This window comes from Lonchura striata, chromosome 3, assembly GCF_050655825.1.
Source record: "Lonchura striata isolate lonStrDom1 chromosome 3, ASM5065582v1, whole genome shotgun sequence".
Classification (NCBI taxonomy): Eukaryota; Metazoa; Chordata; class Aves; order Passeriformes; family Estrildidae; genus Lonchura; species Lonchura striata.
In genome coordinates, this window is record NC_140705.1 from 106,336,684 (window position 1) to 106,357,210 (window position 20,527).

General features: G+C 50.5%; 4 protein-coding genes across 7 annotated transcripts in view; 3 read left to right on the plus strand and 1 right to left on the minus strand.

The window, feature by feature from the left end:
* Window positions 1-2,062, minus strand: part of RAB3GAP2 (RAB3 GTPase activating non-catalytic protein subunit 2) — a 42,162-nt gene extending 40,100 nt beyond the window's left edge. For all 4 annotated transcript variants that reach the window (XM_085576077.1, XM_077781867.2, XM_077781868.2 and 1 more), the window contains exon 1: window positions 1,860-2,062. In XM_085576077.1, coding sequence (XP_085432203.1) covers window positions 1,860-1,968 — 109 coding nt within the window. In that variant the 5' untranslated portion in view covers window positions 1,969-2,062. The remainder of the gene's footprint in view (window positions 1-1,859) is intronic.
* Window positions 2,063-5,012: 2,950 nt separating this feature from the next.
* On the plus strand, window positions 5,013-7,354 carry LOC110483020 (acrosin-like). Its single transcript, XM_077782533.2, has 5 exons — window positions 5,013-5,217; window positions 5,494-5,709; window positions 6,019-6,284; window positions 6,562-6,707; window positions 7,128-7,354. The coding sequence occupies exons 1-5, from the start codon at window positions 5,147-5,149 to the stop codon at window positions 7,311-7,313; spliced, it is 885 nt and encodes a 294-aa protein (XP_077638659.2). The 5' UTR covers window positions 5,013-5,146; the 3' UTR covers window positions 7,314-7,354.
* Window positions 7,355-8,885: 1,531 nt separating this feature from the next.
* Window positions 8,886-11,291, plus strand: LOC110483013 (acrosin-like). The gene is made up of 5 exons (XM_021552646.3): window positions 8,886-9,090; window positions 9,367-9,588; window positions 9,903-10,168; window positions 10,424-10,569; window positions 10,971-11,291. The coding sequence occupies exons 1-5, from the start codon at window positions 9,020-9,022 to the stop codon at window positions 11,154-11,156; spliced, it is 891 nt and encodes a 296-aa protein (XP_021408321.3). The 5' UTR covers window positions 8,886-9,019; the 3' UTR covers window positions 11,157-11,291.
* A 2,889-nt stretch (window positions 11,292-14,180) lies between these two features.
* LOC110483008 (acrosin-like) lies at window positions 14,181-16,135 on the plus strand. Its single transcript, XM_077782532.2, has 4 exons — window positions 14,181-14,374; window positions 14,690-14,961; window positions 15,266-15,411; window positions 15,846-16,135. The coding sequence occupies exons 1-4, from the start codon at window positions 14,181-14,183 to the stop codon at window positions 16,017-16,019; spliced, it is 786 nt and encodes a 261-aa protein (XP_077638658.2). The 3' UTR covers window positions 16,020-16,135.
* The last annotated feature ends 4,392 nt before the right edge of the window (window positions 16,136-20,527 follow it).

A 20,527-nucleotide genomic window follows, 5' to 3' on the forward strand; every position in this document is an offset into this window, starting at 1 on the left:
AAAAAAACAATTTATTCACTTCTAATTTAAGATACCCTGGCAAATTTGAGCAGCACTTCTCCCTTGTCAAATACAAATGCATCAAGAATTTTTGCTTCAAAAATCACTAAGTTACATCTTTATGTCAAAACCACTTTGGGAACTCTCACTTGCTGATATTTATAATTATTTATCCTCAACCATGAAACATCTGTAGTGGCAAAAAATGACAGGCAAAAATCCAAAAGATTTCAATGAATCTAAATGAGCATTATTTTGAAAAACACTCACTTCTGCCTCAATGACTGAATAAGCAAATATAAAAATAGTCCAGAAGACAGCCAACTCATTAAAATGGAACAGCAGCTATGCATCTTCTTTACTTCTATTATTTTGGTCATTTTACAACATACTAAATATTTCTCTTTATGGCTACCATTTGATAAATCCACTCCAATAAAATATCCAAGTTACTTTACACAAACACCTCTCATGTACCATCAAATAAGAGAAAAATATTTTGATTTCTTTCAACGCCCACTTTTAGAAACACAAACACATTCCAATACTTTGAGTTATCTTCAGAATTCAAGACATACTAACAGAAGCCTTCTGCTTCCAGAATCTCTCCTTTAGATACAGATGATACCAGAGAAAAGCCATGTGGAACTTGTTATGCATTTTTCAAACACTATTATAGAGTTACAAAACAAGCAGCAGCAGGAAACTGTTTTTCTACCAAAAGTTTTGCACACAGAAGTTTTAGTGGCAAAATTAACTAGCTGAACATATAATGTACTTTTAAAGGTTTTTAAAAACTGTTGTGTCATCTTTTTAACAAGACCTGTAGTTACTGGATAAGGAGCAATGACTTTAAACAGGGAATGAATTTATACTGTATATTAGGAAGAATTTTTTTATATAATAAAGAAGATGAGGCACTAGAACAGGTTGCTCAGAGAAGCTGTGGATGCTTCTTTGATGTGATCTCTGAAAGTGTTCAGATGGGCATTTGAGCAACCTGGCCTGGTGAAGTGTCCCTGCCCACAGCAGGTTTAGACTAGATTAACTTTAAAGGTCACTTCAAACACAAACCATCCTATAATTTCCCCTCTTCTAATTCCCTCACAGCCATTTTAAACTTTTAAAATAAGTACCTCGATGTTTTCTCTTAAAGCTCTGTCCACAGCTGTGAGGATTTTTACAAGCATCTTCAAACACTTTCCTTCCCTACTGCTGTCAGAAACCAAAAAACATCAGCCAAATACAGTTTGTCTATTTTGGGGGGTTTACACCTATACACACACACTGTGCAGTTTTCACAGGATGCGTAACAAATACAAGAAACGGTGTTTCTATTTCCTGTGGTTTCTATCCTGGGCATGGATCTGTTGAGAACGCAGCTTCCTTGTCAAGCAGCTCAGCCTGCACTGCCTCACACTGCAGAAACCTGGTCCACAGCTTCAGACTGATAATGCTTTAATATTTGTTGTCTTTTAATTTAAGCTGCCAAGCTAAACCTTTAGTACACTTTCAGCACGTTCTGCAATCCTAGAAAACCTTGCACGCACAGCGTGCGTTGTCTTTAGGAGAGCGTCTTCAGACAGCTGCGCTCCCAGCAAGAAACCTACAAACTTTTAAAGTTTGGGGCACGCAGGGTCAGTGGCCAAAGCACTTCACCTCCACACTACGGGATGAGGAGCGACAGCTGCGCAGCTGGGACTCGTGGGGGCCAGGAAAGTCTGACTCTGCGGTGGCGGCGCGGCAGCCGCGGCGAGACTCCCGCCCCGCGCCCCAGGAGCGCCGCGGGCTCGCGGCCACCCCGGAGCGAGCGCCGGGCCCGCGGCCACAGCCCCGCGCCGGACGGGGGCCGCACTCACCGCTCTCCTTGCCGGCCGCGGCGCTGCCCGGGCGGCGCTGCGGGCTCAGGAAGTCGCGGGCCAACTCCAGGTCCTGGAAGTGGGCGAAGGGGACGAGGCTGCAGGACATGCTCCCGGTGCCGGCGGAGCCGGAGCCGCGGCCGCCACCCCAACCCGGAAAGGCTCGGCCGCTTCCCGCGGCCCGGCGCGGCCCCGCGCATGCGCGGCACGGAGGGAGGGCGGTGCCTTGGCGCTCCGCCCGCAGCGCCTCCGCACCGCCCCGCAGGGCTCCGGAGTGCCGAGTTTAATCGCGCTTTCCCTGAAGAATTTCCTCTCAGCGTCCGACCTAAGCTTCCCCTGCCGCTGCTTGAGGCCCTTTAATCTTATCCTGTCGCTAGCTGCCTGGGAAAACAGTGCCATCGCCCACCTTCCCACAGCGCCTCTGAAGTAGCTATAGAGAGCTATGAGATCATCGCTGAACATCCCTTTTTCTAGCTAAACAACCCCAACTCCCTCAGCTGGATTTTACCATCTAGACCTAATATTGAACCAGCACAGCCCAAACCCCCCATGTTACTCTGATAAATAGAAAACACCTTTTATAGTTAGTGAAAACAGAGTTTCTTTCAGTCTTGATTGCTCTTGCAAATAAAAAGCTTTTATTTAGATTTCATGTCAACCCATTTCTATTCCTTCTCTGGACTCTGCAGCATCTGAATGACAGCAGCAATTATGATGATTGAGATTTGCTGTGGAGTGCAATTGGTACATGGCTGACAGCTGACCTGCAGCCTCCAAAACCTCTTCTTCAGGTAAGGAATAAAAAGAATGTATGGGAAGAACACCAAGGGATGTTTTCTGGACCCGGAGAAAATACAAATTCCCCTAAGTGTAAGACTTGATGAATTTTTAATGGATCTTACTTGACTAGCCTTTATATGCGTACACACACACACACATACATACACACACACACACACACATATATGTATATAAGAACTCTTTCTTGTTTTCTCACAGGGCTCTTTTATGTGATAGCAATGTGTGTCTTATGTAGCTAAAAGCAGACATAACTAAGAAAAGTAGAAATAACTGAGAAAGTTATTTCTGCAAGTTTGGTTTGTAGTCTAGGTCTTCTACATAGTCTTTAAATACCTTTTTTACTAAGAGAAGTTTCATGCCAAAGTGGGCTCCGGTTGGATAGTCCTAAAAGCACAGATTGTAATAGGTTATAAACTCCAGAAAATCCCTTGTGAGATATGCAAAGAAACTGGCTTTAATTTACCCTGACAACTTTTTAATGTCTTCAGCTGTTCTACTTTGTTTTAGTGATGTACTGGTTTAAAACCCAGTGGGAAAGTTAACCCCACTGAACTGCATCTCCTCCTCCACCCTCTTCCAACAAGCAACAAAACACTAGCAGGAGTCACAATTTTACTGAAAAGCTTGTTATAAATACAGTATCAATAAAAGAGAGCATAAAAGAGGCCTACAAGAGAATATTCAGCATGGAACAAACACAAACACTTCCTGAAGAGAGAGAGCCTGGCATTGTTTCTTTTTCCTACCTTTAATATAATTGCTTTGATATAGTGCACTATACTACCCTATACTATACACTACTAGTAGTTTTAACTTTTATACTGGTTAAGATCTTTCATGTAATAATATGTCATAATGAATAATTCATTCTATATAAGATATACCTGAGGTGGCAGCAATGGGACTCTATGGTGGCCATGGTGGCTTTATCTGGGTGCTGAACAGCCATGCAGTCCCAGCCCCTTCCACGAGCCTGGAAAAAAGATAAGGAGCTTTCTTCTTCCAGCACCCCAGATTTCCTGCTGATACCACAACCCCACAATGAGGTAGGTGGTATTGAATTAAAGAGCACTAAAAACAACATCTGTCTTTTCCCCTGTACCCAGGACAAGTAATCAGGGCTCAGTAATTTTGCCCCTGGCAACTACAGGAACATTTTGTGTTTCCATTTCAAACCTGTGGCTCCTCAGGCAATACACAGGTTAGACTTGAATTTAAGCAGATGAAAAATCCTGTGGTTGTCCAATAGAGAGTTGTTCAATCCTGTTTTTCCGATCAAGCATAGAATTATGTGATGTGGAGTAATAGGAAGGATACTCTTCAAAAACAATGTCAGAGTGTGGGAAAAGTTGAGACACAAGGCTGGTAAAGTTGCAGATGCTCTAAGAAAATTTAAACTATTTACTGACATTTTAGAATTGTCATATGCACAGTCACTAGTAATGTCAACTGAATTAATAAAGAGTATGCAAGAAACTAAATTAACAACATAGTTTGTCATTCTTTAATGAAGCTTTCATCACTTTATGAAAATTTTCCTCATTAGAGAGTAGTGAACAGTGTAAGACTGTCATATCCCTGCCTGGTTTGCTGTACATGAAGAAGTCAAGTTACGAACTACCAAGATACCAATGAAAGCGTAAAATAAGGCAATGAATACTCAGCAAATAACCTGATATTTCAAGGCATTCTCGAGTACAGATAAACTCATATTAACATTTTGGCTACGCAATAACCCTTCATGTATTTGTTCAATAGATCCTAATTTTTAATGATTCATTATACATATATGGATGGCTACAGAAAACAAAACTACTTTGGAAAACATCTGACATAATTTTAAGTTCCTAAAGACATTCAGATAAACACTTAATAGCTAAAACTCACCATACATTTCCAGTAAGAATAATAATTTGCATTGGAATACATGCTGCTGAACAAAGGCCTTCATGCAGTTTACAAAAATAGATAATTAGGCTATATACAGATTTACACTATAGGAAATGCAATTAATGATTTGTTTGGGTTCAACACAAGAAATTACAAAGGGGAAAGTATTCAAAAGGAGAGAGAGTAGGTTTAGACTAGATATTAGGAACAAATTCTTGACTGTGAGGTTGCTGAGACACGAACATGGATTGCCCAGAGCAGCTTTGGATGCTCCATCACTGAAAGTTCTTGCGAACAAGTTTCTGAGCAGCAAAATCTACTGCAAGGAATCCCTCTCTCCCAATGGCAGGGGGATCTCCAAGATCCCTTCAACCCCAAATCATTCTATGGTTTCTTGATTCAATGTTGTTCCTCCCTCCATGACCCCTGAGCCACAGATCCCCAGAGAGCCCAGAACATGGAACCCACCTCTCTGTGACATCAGCCCCGGGGCCGAGGGCTCCACGGGCAGCGCGGCTGCTGCGGGCACTGCGGCTGTGGCTGTGCTGCTGCACGGAGCTCTCAGTGCTTGCAGCTGACACGTGCCTCTGGCAGCCATGAGTTGGCTCGGCCTCCTCGTCCTGCTCACCGTGGCTGGGCTGGCACAGGGGACATGGGACAACTGCGGGTGAGTGGCCCCAGGCCCTGGGAGGAGCCAGGGAAACACCTGGGGCCTTCCCTGGAGGGGACCCGCCTGTCCCCCATGGCCGGGGACAGCTTCCCACCCACCATGGGGAGCCTCAGCTCCTTGCCAGCAGCCAGGTGCTGCAGGGACAGACGCACACCCCATGGGCTTCCCTGGCCTGCAGGGCGTGCAAGCCCTTGTGGGGAGGGCAGAGGGCTGAGCTTCAGCCTGAGCCACAGCAGGCCACGAAACAGCATGGAAATGACTTTCTGCTTGCAGATGGAGCTGTGGGCTCCGACCCATGGTGTCTGACTCCATACCTCCTGATGACGGCGTGACACGCATTGTGGGTGGCACAGGTGCCAAGCCAGGGGCTTGGCCCTGGATCGTCAGCATCCAGCACCCCTGGGTACCAGGCCTGGAACACTGGTGTGGAGGGTCCCTCATTGGTGCAGAATGGGTCCTCACAGCAGCCCACTGCTTTGACAGCATCAAGTAAGGAGGAGCAGAGAATGGGGACATCCCCACAACTCCAGCAGGTGCCCTGTCAGCAGCACCACCTGCTGTTCCCATCCTCTTTCCTCTCAGGCAGCCAGGCTGCCACACTGCTCAGGAGAAGCCTGGGCTCATGCCAAGGCTTCCTAGCAGCCTCCAGCTTGACATTCCCCAAGGCATGTGAGGGCACTCACACCTGCCAGAGCACTGCTCCCTCTCTGCCTTGCCATGCAGAGGTCTGGCAAGTGCAGGGCTGCTGTGGCACTGTGGCTCTGCTCCCTCTCAGCCCTCTCTCCATCTACCTTCCAGGCAAATTAGCATCCTGAACGTGGTGATTGGGGCCACCCAGTTGACTCAGCCAGGTGCTGGGGCAGAAGTGCGCAAGATTAAGAAGCTTCATCGTCATGAAAACTATAAGAGAAGTGATATAAGTAATGATATTGCCTTGCTGGAACTGAATGAGCCTGTCCAGTGCAGCCCTTACATCCAGCTGGCCTGTGTGGCTGACCCCACCCTAATAGTCTCAGCCCTGCACAACTGCTGGATTGCTGGCTGGGGTGCCACCACAGAAGGAAGTGAGTTCCCAAGAGGGACCCCGGCCTAGAGAGCAAACTCAGGACACTGGGGAGCGGGTTTCCCAGCTTCCACACAGCAGAAGCCAAAGGCAGGCTGCAGAACATACACCTCTGCAGAGATGGGTCTGGCCCGCTCCCCAAAGGCTGGCAGCGGGGTCACAGTGCCCCAGTACCTCTGCAGAGGCAAAGCTACCAAGGGAAGGGTATTCCCTTCAGACAGGGGAGGGGGAGAACTGGCAAGGAGCTGCTGGGGACTCATTCCTTTCTCTGGTCACAGATGAAGACTCAAGTGATCACCTCCAGGAGGCCAAGGTCCAGCTCATCGATGTCCAGCTCTGCAACAGCAGTGGCTGGTACTCAGGGGAAATCCACACCCACAACTTGTGTGCTGGTTACCCAGAGGGCAATATTGACACCTGCCAGGTAGGAGTGTGCCATGAGCCACTCACCCCCCAGCAGCACCACTCCAACACAGCCCAGGGCCTGCTCTGCCCAGCCACTCAGTCGCCCTCCCAGCCCCAGGTCATTCCCAGCTGATCTGGGGGCTTCCCACACACTCCCCATCCACCCCTGCCTGCCCTTGTGCCAAAAGCCCAGACAGCACAGCTAGTACTCCTGGCAGCCCAGAGGTCCAGGTGCCAAACATCCATCCTCTGCACATCCAGGAGCCCTGTGCAGAGAAGAGAGAGCGCTGATTTACAGGACCCCAGGTCATTCACAGCCAAGCTTCTGGAGGCTCAAGCACTTGAATACAGTTCTGGCAAGGGCTGTGAGAGGGAAGGAGACAGCCCGTGTGCTGACAGGGGCAACCCAATACCACCTTGATCCTCTGCTCTGCTGCAGGGTGACAGCGGTGGTCCTCTCATGTGCCAAGACAACGATGCAGACTCCTGGTGGGTTGTCGGAGTGACCAGCTGGGGAAGAGGCTGCGCCAGAGCAAAACTTCCTGGAGTCTACACCTCCACTCAGTACTTCTATGACTGGATTCTGGCCCAGATGGGGCTGAGCCCATTTGGAAGTGCTTCCTGAGCAGCAGGATGGGCAGGATCCAGGGCATGCTCCAGTGCACAGCAATGGTTTTCTGCTGGAGCAATGCCTGCTGATCCAAAAGCAGCCTCAGGGTGAAAATTTTGCTCTGACCACACTGCTCTCTGTGTGCATGCAGACATTGGAGATGACTTATGTGTTGAAGTAAAGTTGTCCATGGTCACAGGGAACCACCTTTCAGTGCAATTCCAACTCCTGGGCAAAGAAAGGACTGCCAAAATTGGCAACTGCAGAATGAGCCTGAGGGCAGACCTGCCGGGCACAAAAGCACAGAGTGGCTCCAAGAGCCACTACTCAGCCAGAGTGCCTGGTCAGGGTGGAAAGTTCTCTGAGCCAGCATGGGCTGCAGGAACTTGATACATTAAGCCAAAGAAAAGGGATAGGAAATAATATACCTTGAGGGTGGTGCTCAAATGCATTTGGACTGCTGATTAGGGCCTGGTATCAACCTGGGATAAGGAAACAGATCTGGGAAAATCCCAAGCATGACACGGGAAACTCCTGACTCCTGACTGGAGTGCCAGTGCTCTAAGGCAGAGCCAGATTTCACAGGTAATAAAGGGTATTGATGTGCCAGGCGGTCACACTTCACAGATACTCAAAGGAAGAGCTGGGGTCATTCTGGGGAGGGGAACCTGGCAGGAACAGAAGGAAAGCACACCAGGAATGCCATGGAAGGCCAAGGTGTGTGGGCCAACACCACCTGCAACACCAAGACTGTTGACAAATGCTCCAGCAGTGCTGCCCTAAGGTCCCATCTGGGCTGCCAAAGTGCTGAGGAAACTCCCCTCTGTGACCATTCCAGAGGCACAGGTGACTCCAATGAGCCAATGGTTGCCCCATTTGATTCCCTACCCACACCACTCTCACCACTCAGAGCAGGTTTCCAACCCATCCAAACTCAGGATTCCCCAGCAGACTCGCAGATGTCACATTCCATAAAGAGCCACCGGCTCCTCCTGCAGTGCTCAGTGTCCATTGAAATCCTGGCCAGTGCCACAGCTCCCTGTGCCCTCTGTAATGCAAAGCATGGGCAGTTCACAGCCTCTGGTCCTGGGCTCCTGCCAGCCAGAGCTCAATCTGCAGCTGGCACTGCAGCTGCACACCCAGCTCCCTGCCCCCAGTGGATTCCTCAGCCACTGCCTGCCCCGGGGGCTGCACAGCCTCATCCTGCAAGAAGAGGGACCTAAAGAAAGCAGCAGAGAGCCTTGTTACAGGGGCAGGTCCTGAGAGGACAAGGGACAGGGGCTCTACAGTGACTGAGGGTAGCTTCAGTTGGGATCATAAGAAGGAAATCTTGATTGTGACAGTACTGAGGCAAAGTCATGGGCCATCCAGAGCACGTGTGGATGCCACACCCCTCAAAGTGTTTAAGGACAGCTTATGAGCCAGGGTGAGTCTACTGCAGGCCATCCCTCCTTGCCCAAGGCAGTGGGGTTGGAGCGAGATCATCACCAAGGTCCCTTCCAAACCATTTCATGGCTCACCAAGTAGATGTTGCCCCTCCCCCAGTGGGTTCCATGACACAGATCCCCAGAGAGCCCAGAACATGGAACCCACCTCTCTGTGACATCAGCCCCGGGGCCGAGGGCTCCACGGGCAGCGCGGCTGCTGCGGGCACTGCGGCTGTGGCTGTGCTGCTGCACGGAGCTCTCAGTGCTTGCAGCTGACACGTGCCTCTGGCAGCCATGAGTTGGCTCGGCCTCCTCGTCCTGCTCACCGTGGCTGGGCTGGCACAGGGGACATGGGACAACTGCGGGTGAGTGGCCCCAGGCCCTGGGAGGAGCCAGGGCAACACCTGGGACCTTCCCTGGAGGGGACCCGCCTGTCCCCCATGGCCGGGGACAGCTTCCCACCCACCATGGGGAGCCTCAGCTCCTTGCCAGCAGCCAGGTGCTGCAGGGACAGACGCACACCCCATGGGCTTCCCTGGCCTGCAGGGCGTGCAAGCCCTTGTGGGGAGGGCAGAGGGCTGAGCTTCAGCCTGAGCCACAGCAGGCCATGAAACAGCACAGAAATGACTTTCTGCTTGCAGAGGGATATGTGGGCTCCGACCCATGGTGTATGAGTATGAGTACATGGATAATGACAACGGCACGACACGTGTTGTCGGTGGTGCAGATGCCAAGCTAGGAGCCTGGCCCTGGATCGTCAGCCTTAAGCATCCTGCAATACCAGGCACAAGACACCTGTGTGGAGGGTCCCTCATCACTGCAGAGTGGGTCCTCACAGCAGCCCACTGCTTTGACCCCATCAGGTAAAGTCATGCCGGATATGGGGACATCCCCACAACTCCAGCAGGTGCCCTGTCAGCAGCATCACCTGCTGCTCTCATCCCCTTTCCTCTCAGGTGGCCAGGATGCCACACTGCTCAGGAGAAGCCTGGGCTCATGCCAAGACTTCCTAGCAGCCTCCAGCCTGACATTCCCCCAGCCTAAGTTGTGCAAGGGCACTCACACCTGCCAGAGCACTGCCCCATCTCTGCCTTGCAAGCAGAGGCCTCACAACTGCTGGGCTGCTGTGGCACTGTGGCTCTGCTCCCTCTCAGACCTCTCTCCATCTACTTTCCAGGAAAATTGGCATGGTTTATCTAGTGATTGGGGCCACCCAATTGACTAAGCCAGGACATGGAGCACAACTGCGACGGATTAAGAAGTTAGTGCGTCATGAGCACTATAATCCAAGTGACAAAAGTAACGACATTGCTTTGCTGCAGCTGAGCAAGCCTGTTGACTGCAACCCCTATGTCCAGCTGGCCTGTGTGGCTGACCCTGCCCTAAGCCTGTCAGAGCTGCAGAACTGCTGGGTGGCTGGCTGGGGTGCCACTGCTGCAAGATGTGAGTTCCAAGAGCAACTTCTGGGCCAGCTCAGCACACTGGGGAGAGAGTTTGGGCTTCCCCTCATAGCAGAGGCCAAAGCCAGGCTCTACACCTCTGCAGAGACAGGCCTGGTCTGTTCCCCAAAAGCAGGGACACAGTGCCCCAGTGCCTCTGCAGAGGCAAAGCCAAACCTTAGGAAAAGGGATCCCCCTAAAGCAGTGGAGCAGAATGGGTAACGAGCTACAGGGGGATCATTCCTTTCTCTGCTTACAGCTCAAACCTCAAGTGATATCCTCCAGGAGGCCAAGGTCCAGCTCATCGATGTCCAGCTCTGCAACAGCAGTGGCTGGTATGCAGGGGTAGTCCACACCCACAACTTGTGTGCTGGATACCCACAGGGCAAGATCGACACCTGCCAGGTAGGAGTGTGCCATGAGCCAACACAGCCCAGGGCCTGCTTTGCCTCTCCACTCAGTCACCCTCCCAGCCCCAGTTGCCCCACGGACTGCTGTGAGGGCTTCCCACATCCACCTGCCTGCCCAGGGCTCCCATTTGCCAGAAAGTCCAGAAAGCCCAGCTAAAGTGCTCCTGGTAGCCCAGAGGTCCAGTTGCTTAATGTCCATCCTCTGCACATCCAGAAGCTCTGTGCAGAGAGGACAAAGAGAGCCCTACCCTACAAGACGCCAAGCTATTCACAGATTTCTGGAGGCTCAAGTGCCTGGGTGCAGCTCTGGCAAAGGCTGTGGGAGGGAAGGAGACAGCCCCAGTGCTGGCAGGGGCCACCTAAAACCAGCTGAGAATACTCTCTACTCTGCTGTAGGGTGACAGTGGTGGTCCTCTCATGTGCCAAGACGAAAACAGTGACTTCTTCTGGATTGTTGGAGTGACCAGCTGGGGAAGAGGCTGTGCCAGAGCAAAGCGACCTGGAATCTACACATCCACTCTTTACTTCTATGACTGGATTCTGGCCCACATCAGCCCAGAGATAATTGAAAATGCTTCTTGAGCACCAGGATGGGCAGCATCAAGGGTGTACTGCAGTGCACAGCAAGTCTACCCTGCTGGGGCAATGCCTGCTGATCCAAAGGCAGCCTCAGGGTCAAACCCCTGTTCTGTCCTGATCACACTCCTCTCCTCTGTGCACACAGACACTGGAGTTGATTTAGTTGTTGAAATAAAGTTACCTTTGTTCCCAGGGAACCGTCTTTTCAGTGCAATTCCACCTCCTGTGTGGTATTTACATGTTCTCTGAACAGAGAGATACTTAGCTTTCTCAGGATTTTTCCTGAGAGAAGCTGTAAGACAAGTAGAGAAAAGAGAATCAAAACAATTCTTATCTCATTTGCTGCTCTTATGTTTTGCACATGTAGAATGTGTTACAGAGATTGTTTACTCAAGGTGATTTCTTAATGAGATACTGGTGATGGTATTTTGGATAGATTAACCAATTAGATCAGAGCTGTGTCAGGACTCTCGGTAGAAAGTCATGGTTTTTCTAATTAGTTAGTAATAGTTCTTGTTAGTTAGTAATACAGTGTAATATAGTTTTAGTGTAATATAGTTTTAGTATAAAATAGTATAATAAAGTACTTAATTAGCTTTTTGATATCATAGAGTTCTGTACATCATTCTTCTCACATCAGGGTCATCTCTTAAAGTTGTGATCCCTGATGCACAGACACAAACTGCATCTTGATGTGCTTGTTTGCCTGAGTATTGCATGGAATCACCACAGGATGTGCAAGAATACTTCTCCACTCCCTAATTAACAAATCATCTACAAACTGTACAAATTTGGACCTAATTTTAAACCCTTTCAATCAAACTTTAATACTGGGGCCTGCGGTGGGGAAATGGTAGAGGATCCTGGAATGCCTTGGGGAAGACATGTGTGAAGTACATTCTCTTGGCATCCAGGCCAATGGAGTCCTGTCTCACAGTGGGTGGCATTCTTCCCTCTGTGTTAATCAACCTGGGCTGTGCTGAGAGCAACCACCCCACATCTGTACTGGTCCCTGCCACCTTGTCTTAAGTCACAGGCTGTCTACTCACTAAAGGCACTGAGTGCAAGAGTGCCACTCAAGGCTACAGAAGGCCATTACCCTGCCCAGTGAGGAGACTGCTTAGAGTCACCCAATTGCCCTGGCAGAACTTTATTGCACTGTCATGGCAAAATTCTGCTGCCCATAACAATTTCTGTAAGTGTTGCACAACTTCAGCCACAGGCACCCTCTGATCTACAAAAGGGATCTTTCCCATCATGTCAAAAACCATGAGGGACATCAAACTCCTTTTTCATGCCAAAAAGGGACTTCCACCCCCTTCTGTGTGTGCCCAGGGACCCTAGCAACCATTGTGTGGCAGAAGGGACATAAGGCTCTCCCTCTGTCTCCAAAAGCCTTTGAGCAGAGACTCAAGTGTCCTAGCAGAGACTCAGGCCCCCCACCTCACACCTTATGTGGGCCTCCACAACTCCTCTGTGGCCAATTTACACTGATCATGCTTTGCAGGCCTTCTTCACCCTCTACCAGTGATTTCACCAAATCTGCCCCAGATGCCTCAACAACAGAGAAGCTCAAATACACCTCTATAATTTACACAGAATCTGTGCATAGAATTGTAACACTCCCCATTTTGCTCCTTCCTACTGTAAAGATTCCTGGTGAACTCACTTGCTGACAACAGTTGAATGTTTAGAGGAGGGAAGCTCCAAGGGTACTTCTCTATGGTCCCATCTGGGCTGCCAAAGTGCTGAGGAAACTCCCCTCTGTGACCATTCCAGAGGCACAGGTGACTCCAATGAGCCAATGGTTGCCCCATTTGATTCCCTACCCACACCACTCTCACCACTCAGAGCAGGTTTCCAACCCATCCAAACTCAGGATTCCCCAGCAGACTCGCAGATGTCACATTCCATAAAGAGCCACCAGCTCCTCCTGCAGTGCTTATTGTCCATTGAAATCCTGGCCAGAGCCACAGCTCCCTGTGCCCTCTGTAATGCAAAGCATGGGCAGTTCACAGCCTCTGGTCCTGGGCTCCTGCCAGCCAGAGCTCAATCTGCAGCTGGCACTGCAGCTGCACACCCAGCTCCCTGCCCCCAGTGGATTCCTCAGCCACTGCCTGCCCCGGGGGCTGCACAGCCTCATCCTGCAAGAAGAGGGGCCTAAAGAAAGCAACAGAGAGCCTTGTTACAGGGGCAGGTCCTGAGAGGACAAGGGACAGGGGCTCTACAGTGACAGAGGGTAGCTTTAGATGACATCACAGATTGTGAGGGTATTGAGGCACTGGCATGAGTTTGTTCAAGGACTGCTCTCAAGCCAAGCTCTGGACACTCTTGACAATGTGGTTTAGTGCAAGACCCTCCCCATGATCCCTAGTGCTATCCCTCCATGCCCATGGCAGGGGGTTGGAGCTAGAGGATCTCCAAGCTTCCTTCCAACACAGACAATTCTATTGCTCCTTGATTTGATATTGCCCCTCCCTCACTGGGCCCCCTTGATAGAAGCCACAGTGCCCAGAACATGGAACCCACCTCTCCATGACATCAGCCCTGGGACCAAGTTCACCACGGGCAGCGCGGCTGCTGCGGGCACTGCGGCTGTGGCTGTGCTGCTGCACGGAGCTCTCAGTGCTTGCAGCTGACACGTGCCTCTGGCAGCCATGAGTTGGCTCGGCCTCCTCGTCCTGCTCACCGTGGCTGGGCTGGCACAGGGGACATGGGACAACTGCAGGTGAGTGGCCCCAGGCCCTGGGAGGGAGCCAGGGCAACACCTGGGACCTTCCCTGGAGGGGACCCGCCTGTCCCCCATGGCCGGGGACAGCTTCCCACCCACCATGGGGAGCCTCAGCTCCTTGCCAGCAGCCAGGTGCTGCAGGGACAGACGCACACCCCATGGGCTTCCCTGGCCTGCAGGGCATGCAAGCCCTTGTGGGGAGGGCAGAGGGCTGAGCTTCAGCCTGAGCCACAGCAGGCCATGAAACAGCACGGAAATTATTTTCTGCTTGCAGATGGAGCTGCGGGCTCCGACCCATGGTGTCTGACTCCATACCTCCTGATGACGGCGTGACACGCATTGTGGGTGGCACAGGTGCCAAGCCAGGGGCTTGGCCCTGGATCGTCAGCATCCAGCATCCAAGGATACCAGGCACAAAGCATTTCTGTGGAGGGTCTCTCATCAGGGCAGAGTGGGTCCTCACAGCAGCCCACTGCTTTGACCTTATTTTGTAAGAACGGGCAGGAAATGGGGACATCCCCACAACACCAGCAGGTGCCCTGTCTGCAGCACCACCTGCTATTCCCTTCCCCTTTCCTCTCAGGTGGCCAGGATGCCACAGTACTCAGGAGAAGCCTGGGCTCATGCCAAGGCTTCCTAGCAGCCTCCAGCTTGACATTCCCCCAGCCTACGTTGTGCTAGGGCACTCACACCTGCCAGAGCACTGCCCCATCTCTGCCTTGCCATGCAGAGATCTGGCAACTGCAGGGCTGCTGTGGCACTGTGGCTCTGCTCCCTCTTAGCCCTCTCTCCATCTACCTTCCAGTAACACCAGCTTGGTGTATGTGGTGATTGGGGCCACCCAGTTGACTCAGCCAGGCCCTGGGGCACAAGTCCGCCAAATTAAGAAGTTACTGCGTCATGAAAACTATCAGAGACGTGACATGAGCAATGACATTGCCTTGCTGGAACTGAGCAACCCTGTCCAGTGCAGCCCTTACATCCAGCTGGCCTGTGTGGCTGATGCTATCTTAGGAGTGTCAGTGTCACAGGAGCATAACTGCTGGATTGCTGGCTGGGGTGCCACCACTGCAAAAGGTGAGTTTCCAAGAGGGACTCCAAAGCCAGCTTAGCATACTGGGGAGAGGGCTTGGGTTTCCCCACAGCAGAGGCCAAAGTCAGGATGCAGGACATGCACCTCTGCAGAGATGGGCCTGGCCTGCTCCCCAAAGGCTGGCAGCGGGGTCACAGTGCCCCAGTACCTCTGCAAAGGCAAAGCCATGCACCCCCCCCAGTACCTCTGCAAAGGCAAAGCCATGCAGTAGGGAAGGCGATCCCCCACAGACAAAGGAGAAGAACTGGCAACGAGCTGCTGGGGGTTCGTTTCTTTCTGTGCTCACAGATAATACCCCCAGTGATAAACTGCAGGAGGCCAAGGTACACCTCATCAGTATTCATCTGTGCAACAGCACCTTCTGGTACTCAGGGAAAATCCACACCCACAACTTGTGTGCTGGATACCCAGAGGGCAAGATCGACTCCTGCCAGGTAGGAGTGTGCCATGAGCCACTCACCCCCCAGCAGCACCACCCCAACACAGCCCAGGGCCTGCTCTGCCCGGCCACTCAGTCGTTCTCCCAGCTCCAGCTCACCCCTGGCTGATCTGGGGGCTTCCCACACACTCCCCATCCACCCCTGCCTGCCCAGGGCTCCCCTTGTGCCAAAAGCCCAGACAGCCCAGTTAAAGTGTTCCTGGCAGCCCAGAGGTCCCCTTGTGCCAAACATCCATCCTCTGCACATCCAGGAGCCCTGTGCAGAGATGACAGAGAGAGCCCTACCCTACAAGAACCCAAGTCATTCACAGCCAAGCTTCTGGAGGCTCAAGCACCTGAATACAGTTCTTGCTGTGAGAGAGAATCAGACAGCCTCAGTGATGACAGTGGCCACCCAACACCACCTTAATCCTCTGTGCTCTGCTGCAGGGTGACAGCGGTGGTCCTCTCATGTGCCAGGACAGTCATGCTGATTACTGGTGGGTTGTTGGAGTGACCAGCTGGGGAAAAAGCTGCGGCAGAGTAAGGCGGCCTGGAGTCTACACCTCCATTCAGCACTTCTATGACTGGATTCTGGACCACATGGGCACAAAGAATGTTTAAAGTGCTTTTTGAGAACCAGGGAATGCAGCTTCCAGGGCAGGCTGCACTGCATAGCAAGTGTTTCCTGCTGTGGCAATACTTCCTGATCCAAAGGCAGCCTCAGGGTCAAAACCCTGCTCTCTCCTGACCATACTCTTCTCCTCTGTGCACACAGACACTGGAGTTGACGTAGTGGTTGAAGTAAAGTTGCCAATCATCACAGGGAACCATGATTTTGACTGAATTCTGACTCCTGAGCAAGGGAAAGACTTCCATATTCCATACCTACAGAATGAGTCTGGGGGCACCAAGGGACAGAGTGGCTCCAAAGAGCTCCAGAGCGCCTGGTCAGAGAGGAGAGTGCTCTGAGACACTGTGGGCTGGAGGAACCTTTTACATCAAGCCTAGGAAAGGGATAGGAAAATAGCAGACACCTTGGAGGTAATGCTCAAATGCACATGGGCTGCAGATTTAGGGGCTGATGTGAGCCTGAGTTAAGGGAACACATCTGGGAAACTCCCAGGCTTGACAAGGGAAACTCCTGGCTCCTGACTGGAGTGCCAGTGCCCTAAGGCAGAGCCAGATTTCATGGGCAGCAAAGAGGGATTGATGTGCCAGGTGGTCACATTTCACAGATACTCAAAGGAGGAGCTGGGGTCATTCTGGGGAGAGGAACCTGGCAGGAACAGTAGGAAAGCACACCAGGAATGCCATGGAAGGCCAAGGTGTGTGGGCCAACACCACCTGCAACACCAAGGCTGTTCACAGGCAGGGCCCACCTGTGAGCCAGGGGGAAATGATCCCTGGGTTTTTGGCTCCATATTTGGAAGGAGATGAGGGCAGAGAAAGAGAGGAGTTGAGAGGCTGTATAAGCCTGACCAAGGAAGAGAAGGAACAACCAAAGTGCCAGCTGCAGAGACACAAACTGCAGTTTGATGTGCTTGTTTTCCTGAGTGCTGCACAGAATCACCACAGGATGGGAAAGAACCTTCTTATCTCAACTTGCCAATTTATAAATCATCTACATACTGTACAAATTTACCCCAAGACTTGATACTCATTTATTCAACCCCAGAATATTCATGTTGGGGTGAAAAATAAACAACTGCAACTCCTTATGGAAAACATGTACAAAGCTACCCTCTGTCACTGTAAAGCCATTTTCCCTTGTCCTATCAGCACATCTCACAAATCATGGATAATCTGTTAGATTGTCCATGGTTAAATCCTCCTCTTAGTCTTGTGCCCACTTTTAGGTAGCCTCTTTGCCCTGTTGACCTTTTGAGCTAGGAATAACGTCCCCTTGTGCTGCCAATCCAAATTTATCTGTAGCACCTTGATTTTGTAGCCTGATATTGTTGCCTAACTCTTCAGCACAGGGACATCTACATAACAGACTTGAACAATCAGCTTCTCTACCCAGGCAGTGATGTCTTGCCATTCTTAAGCAGTGCAGACTAGTTTTCCTCTACACTGCATTTGGCCTTTTACCACCTTTCCAGCCACCCCCAGACTGCTTGCTACCACTCACCAGTCAATGTCAGGTACAGTTTTGGCCACTTTTCTTACACAGCAATGTCCAAATCCAGCTGGACAATTTTCAGCTCTGCAATTTGACTGGATCCACCTTGTCCTTCAGTAGCTTCCACAACTCACAACATAGGGCTCCATACAGCTCTTTTCTATTTCCTACTGGACCCTACAACATGCAGGATCCATCAGTGAAGAGGGTGTACCATCCTTCACTTTCTGGTATCTGGTTATATGGTGGGGCTTCCTCAGCATATGTCACCTGTTCTTCCTCTTCTGATGATAATCAAAAGTTCTCGCCTTTGGACCAGTTTGCAATGACTGCCAAGATCCCAGGTTGATTTAGGTTTCCTATTCAAGCTCACTGTGATGAGGGTGATCCATTTCCTCCAGGTAGCATCTATGGCATGATGTATTGCAGGGACCTTTCCTTTAAATATCCAGCCCAGCACTGGTAGTTAGGGTACCAGAAGGAGCTGTGCTTCAGTGCCAGTCATTTCTGAGGCAGCTCAAACCCCTACATAAGCTGCAAAAATCTCTTCCTCAGCTAGGGTGTAGCTGGCCTCAGATTCTGTATGCATGACTCCAAAACCCAACAGGTCAGCCTCTGGTCTTACCAGGTCCCTTCTGTCAGAGGCTCCAGGAAGGACCATTCTCCATGGCTGTGGGGTAGAGCACATTCTTCACATACTGTCCTGTCCTGCCAGGCCCAAGTGCTACTGCATGGGCAATCTCATGTTTGATCTGCTCAAAAGCTTGCTATTGCTCAGGGCCCCAGTCAAAATAATTTTTATTTCATGTCATGATGTTGAGAGTTCTTAGAATCTGGCTGCATTCCAGGATGTGCCTTCTTCAAAAGCCCACGGTGCCTAGGAAAGCTTGTGTTTCTTACTGGACATAGCACTTATCTTATTAATCATATCTGTTGGCATCTGTCTGCATCCATCTTGCCACTTCACCAGTAGGAAATTAATTTCCTGGGCAGGCCCCTTGACTTTACTTCATTTGATAGTAAAACCTGCTTCCAGAAGACTCTGGATTATTCTCTCTCCTTTCTCATAAACCTCCCCTGCCATGTTCCCCCATACAGTGATGTCATCAATGTACTGCAGGTGTTCTGGAGCCTCACTCTTCTTCAGTGCAGCCTGGACCAATCCATGGCAGATGGTAGGGCTGTGCTTCCACCCCTGGGGCAGTTGTTCCAGGTATACTGCACACGCCTCGAGGTGAAAGCTAACTGAGGCCTGCACTCTGCTGCTAGAGGAATGGAGAAAAACATTTGCAATATCAATAGTGGTGTACCACTTTGCTGCCTCAGACTTCAGCTCATACTGGAGCTCCAGCATGTCCAGCACAGCAGCACTCAGTGATGGTGTAAGTTCATTTAGGTGATGATAGTCCACAGTCAATCTCCATTCCCCATCAGACTTGCACGCAGGCCAAATGGGACTGTTGAAATGTGAATGGGTTTTACTGACCACTCCCTGGCTCTCCAGCTCATGGGTCATATTATGTATGGGAACCACGGAGTCTCAGTTTGTGTGGTAGTGCCGATGATGTACTATAGTGGTGGCCATTGGTACCTGCTGTTCTTCTACCCTCAGGAGTCCTACTGCAGAAGGGTACTCTGAGACACCTGGCAAGGTGTCTAATGCCCTCTGTCTTCACAGCAGCTATTCCAAAGGCCCACCAGAGTCCTTTAGGATCTTTGAAATAACCACTCCTGAGAAAATCTACTGCCAGAATACCTGGGACCACTGGAGCAGTTACAATAGGGTGTTTACTCCACTCTTTCCCAGTCAAGTATACCTCAACTTCCAACAGAGTCAATTGCTGCAACACCCCCGTTGACCCAACAATAGAAACAGGCTCTGTCCTCACACGCCCCAGTGGTATTTAAATACATTGTGCACCAGTGTCAACCAAACCCTTGTATTTTTGTGTTTCTGTTGTGCTAGGACATCAGATCCACACAGTCCAAAAGACCCAATTTTTCCCAGCATCTACCTGGCTGGAGGTCAGGGCCCTTTTTGTCCTGGCTGCCATTAACTCCCTCTGTGCAGGGAGGACATATCATTCTCCCTTATTATTATTCCTGGCAGCTCAGCTATGGGAAACTGTACCTGCATTCCTGATGGTGGAACTCCCTTGTTAGTAGCTTCCTCCTTTAGTTTACATACCTGTGCTGCCAGGACAGGAATGAATTTTCCATCCCACTGATATCTTCCCCATGCTCACACAGGAAAACCACAGGTCAGCTTGTGGACTGTACCCCCTCTCCCTAGCTGGGGTCAGTTGCATCTGATAAGAGGGCATCTGCTCTGTACTGATGAGACTTGGAGAAGGTCCTCTAATCTCCTTCCTGAGTTTCTGATGGGTCTCTTCAGTCCTATTTTCCACTTTCTGTATACGCTCTGCCATGTCTGTTTCCACAGCTGAGATTTTTGGTTCTGTTGGGCCATACACAGTGTCTTCACAGTACCGGAGCCTCTTTGTCACAGCACTACCATCGCGTTCCTCTCCTTCCACTGCAGTGCTGCTATGACAGGGTTGGACATTTGTGGCCAAATTTGTGCAAGTTTGAGCCACATCACTGCTGTACATTTTATGATGACTGGACTCTTAGTGGTTTGGTCATAATCTGAGAAAAGGACCTCTAGCACAGCCAGTTTTCTCAAGTGTTGGATTCCTTGTTCCATGGTCTTCCAGAGGCCTTGCTGCAGCTGAATATCTGGGTGAAGGTGTCTTTCTTTCACCACTTGTTAAGAGCTGTGTCCAGAGGCTGAGAGGTTTGGGCCTCCTTGCAATCCCCTGGTCAATACCCACATCACGTGACAGAGATCCCAAATGCCTCTCTTCAGTACCATCCTAAATTGTACCATATCCTGCAGTGTCCCAGATCCAGACCAACCAACATAATATAGACTCATCAGGCCATTGGCTGAGATATTTTCTCAGATTGAGAAAGCTTTCTAAGGATGGAGACTTGGTGATTATTT

Coding starts and splice junctions, on each gene's coding strand:
- LOC110483020 (XM_077782533.2), top strand. CDS start 5,147: ATGAGTTGGCTCGGCCTCCTCGTCCTGCTCACCGTGGCTGGGCTGGCA. Junction 5,710..6,018: donor CACTGCTTTGACAGCATCAA/GTAAGGAGGAGC, acceptor TCTACCTTCCAG/GCAAATTAGCATCCTGAACG. Junction 6,285..6,561: donor GGGTGCCACCACAGAAGGAA/GTGAGTTCCCAA, acceptor CTCTGGTCACAG/ATGAAGACTCAAGTGATCAC.
- LOC110483013 (XM_021552646.3), top strand. CDS start 9,020: ATGAGTTGGCTCGGCCTCCTCGTCCTGCTCACCGTGGCTGGGCTGGCA. Junction 9,091..9,366: donor GGGACATGGGACAACTGCGG/GTGAGTGGCCCC, acceptor TTCTGCTTGCAG/AGGGATATGTGGGCTCCGAC. Junction 10,570..10,970: donor GCAAGATCGACACCTGCCAG/GTAGGAGTGTGC, acceptor ACTCTGCTGTAG/GGTGACAGTGGTGGTCCTCT.
- LOC110483008 (XM_077782532.2), top strand. CDS start 14,181: ATGGTGTCTGACTCCATACCTCCTGATGACGGCGTGACACGCATTGTG. Junction 14,375..14,689: donor CACTGCTTTGACCTTATTTT/GTAAGAACGGGC, acceptor TCTACCTTCCAG/TAACACCAGCTTGGTGTATG. Junction 14,962..15,265: donor GGGTGCCACCACTGCAAAAG/GTGAGTTTCCAA, acceptor CTGTGCTCACAG/ATAATACCCCCAGTGATAAA.